This window comes from Curcuma longa, unplaced genomic scaffold, assembly GCF_044706935.1.
Source record: "Curcuma longa cultivar G26 ecotype Majalengka, Jawa Barat unplaced genomic scaffold, ITB_CL_G26_1.1 contig_2167, whole genome shotgun sequence".
NCBI lineage: Eukaryota > Viridiplantae > Streptophyta > Magnoliopsida > Zingiberales > Zingiberaceae > Curcuma > Curcuma longa.
The window spans coordinates 1-2,414 of record NW_027431710.1 but is presented as its reverse complement, the minus strand read 5'-3'; the positions used below and the strand labels follow the sequence as shown (position 1 = coordinate 2,414).

General features: G+C 41.4%; 1 protein-coding gene across 1 annotated transcript; it reads right to left on the bottom strand.

Annotated features, from left to right (window-relative positions):
- Window positions 1–299: 299 nt before the first annotated feature.
- On the bottom strand, window positions 300–968 carry LOC141817709 (uncharacterized). Its single transcript, XM_074705346.1, has one exon. It carries the CDS (start codon window positions 966–968, stop codon window positions 300–302), a length of 669 nt encoding a protein of 222 aa, XP_074561447.1.
- Window positions 969–2,414: the final 1,446 nt, after the last annotated feature.

Below are 2,414 nucleotides of genomic sequence, written 5' to 3'. Positions count from 1 at the left end.
ACGGCTCGCAGAAGTTGCTTTGCTATTAGGAGACACGGTCGTGCCTAATAGACACTACCTAGCTTTATTTAAAGTGTATCTCCAAAATTTTCTGTAAACAAATGCAAAGTTTATTACTAACTTGCTAAAACAATAGAAAATTAAGCAATAAAGAAAATAAAAAATATAAAAAGAAAACATTTGGGTTGTCTCTCAAGTAGCGCTTGTTTACGATCTTTAGCTCGACCCCTTTATTCTCTAATGTACAGGACTTATTGGTTGACATCTCGTAACCGAGCCCAAGGTGGCACTTTATATTTTTATTTTTTTTCATATAGCTTCCTTATTATCCCGGCTGGTATGGGTTCTTCCATCGGCAATGTGACAGATTGGTACAACACTTTCCTCTTTGGCTGGATATCATCTAGTCTGCAGCAACGTTCTTTTTCTGGAATGTAAGCATTTGAGTCCAGTGTGAGATTGAAGTCTACCTTTTTGTTTTCCACTTCTAGGAACAACTTGTGATTTTTCACATCAATCTTTGCCCCTGCAATGGCTAGGAATGACCTCTCCAGAATGATAGGAATTGACGGATCTTCCTCTATGTCTAGCACAACGAAGTCGGTTGGGACGGTAAATCCTCCGACTTCTACCGAAACATCCTCAACTATGCCCATTGGATATCTACAAGATTGATCTGCAAGTTGGATGGCCATGGTGGTAAGCTTTAGATCCGTATATCCACATTTTTCACTTGTTGCATAGGGGATGATACGGACGCTTGCACCTAGGTTACAGAATACTCTACCAATTGAAATCATACCTATCTTGCATGGGATGGTAAAGCTCCCTGGATCCTTGAGTTTCGGAGGAAGTTTGTTGTTGAGAATTATTGTGCTGACTTCCTCTGTTAGCGCCACAGTATGCTTGGCCTGAGTTATATTCTTAGTGGACATAAGCCCCTTGATGAACTTAGCAAATTTAAGCATCTCGACAAGAGCGTCGAGAAGGGGAATGTCCAACGTGATATCTTTGACTCTGTTATATAATTTCTCAAACTCATCATCCCTTTGTTTGTATAGGAGCCTTTGAGGGAAGGTATATTACGCACTAGAGTTCTCTTTGGTGGTTCCTTAGTGGGCGTAGCAGTCTCAACTTCCTCCAATTCATCTTCAACAATCGGCGTAGAGGAAGGAGGTTGCTCAGTGGCTGTCATGCATGTAATACCCTCCAAATGAGCGATCTCTTGAGGTTCCTTACCCTTCAAGATCCGTCCGCTTCTCAGCTCAATAGCTTTGCAATGCTCCATAGGATTGAAATTCGGCTTTCCTGGGAGTGCACCCACTTGTCTAGATGTGAGGGAAGAACTAATTTGAGCTATCTGCGTTTCTTGCATCTTCATCCTCTTATCATGGTCATCTAATTTTTCATTGATCTTAACCATGTCACCTTGAAGTTGTTCCAGAATTTTTAAAATTTTCTAGGTGTCCATCACCTCTTCACTTTACTTTAGTTTAGAGAGGTTTTTTAGAGAGGTTTATATATGCCCAGACACGACACGGTCGTGCCTCATGGCACAGCCCAAGAAGCATGCCTCAAGCATTCCGTTACACGACCGTGCCTAATAGGCACGACCTTAAACAAGTCTTGTTTTGGAAAATAGACACGGTCGTGCCTCATAGGCATGGCCCAAGCTGTCTTTGATCTGGAAAGAGGCACGGCCGTGTCTCATAGGCACGACTCTAGCCACTTGTGCCTCTGATTCTGGGATATGGCCGTGCCTTCTAGGCATGGCCAATGGTCTGGTTAGCTCTAGATTGAAGGCACGGCCGTGCTTTGTGGCACGGCCTAAAGCAGCTAGTCTTTTATAAGGTTGGCACGACCGTGTATCATGGACACGGTTGCTGGCTTGGCTCGGATGGATGAAGCACGGCCGTGCCTTGTAAGCACGACCCTGTTTTGCCTTCTTTTGTTCTTTCTCCGTTTCACCTTATTTTACTCCAAATTCTATCCTGTAAATGCACAAATACGAGAGACAAGACCTTCAAACTAGGAAATAGAGAAAATATTCCTAATGCATGGATAAAGGATGTGACAAACACAGAGTATCATCATGAAATGCAAAAAGATATGCAATAAAAGCTGTAAAAATATAAGTATATCCTACGCACATCAGAAACCATAATGACATCAAGTCTAAGGACTATTCATACCAATAGTCACATGAGAATGTTTATGACACTCATATAACAATCCATGAAACTTTCTCATGGCAGGTCAATTCAATATATATTCTCTAATGTATACCCATGTGTCAACTCGATATCTCATATCTATGACTTGTGAGATCAAGTCATCCACTTGACCTACATATTAGTTTCAACGCATTAATATCGTCTCTGAATATTAATGCTTGATTAGAAATGATTAAGAGT

What these genes read in the sequence shown, in the direction of transcription:
- LOC141817709 (XM_074705346.1), bottom strand. Translation starts at nt 968, where the DNA reads ATGCTTAAATTTGCTAAGTTCATCAAGGGGCTTATGTCCACTAAGAAT.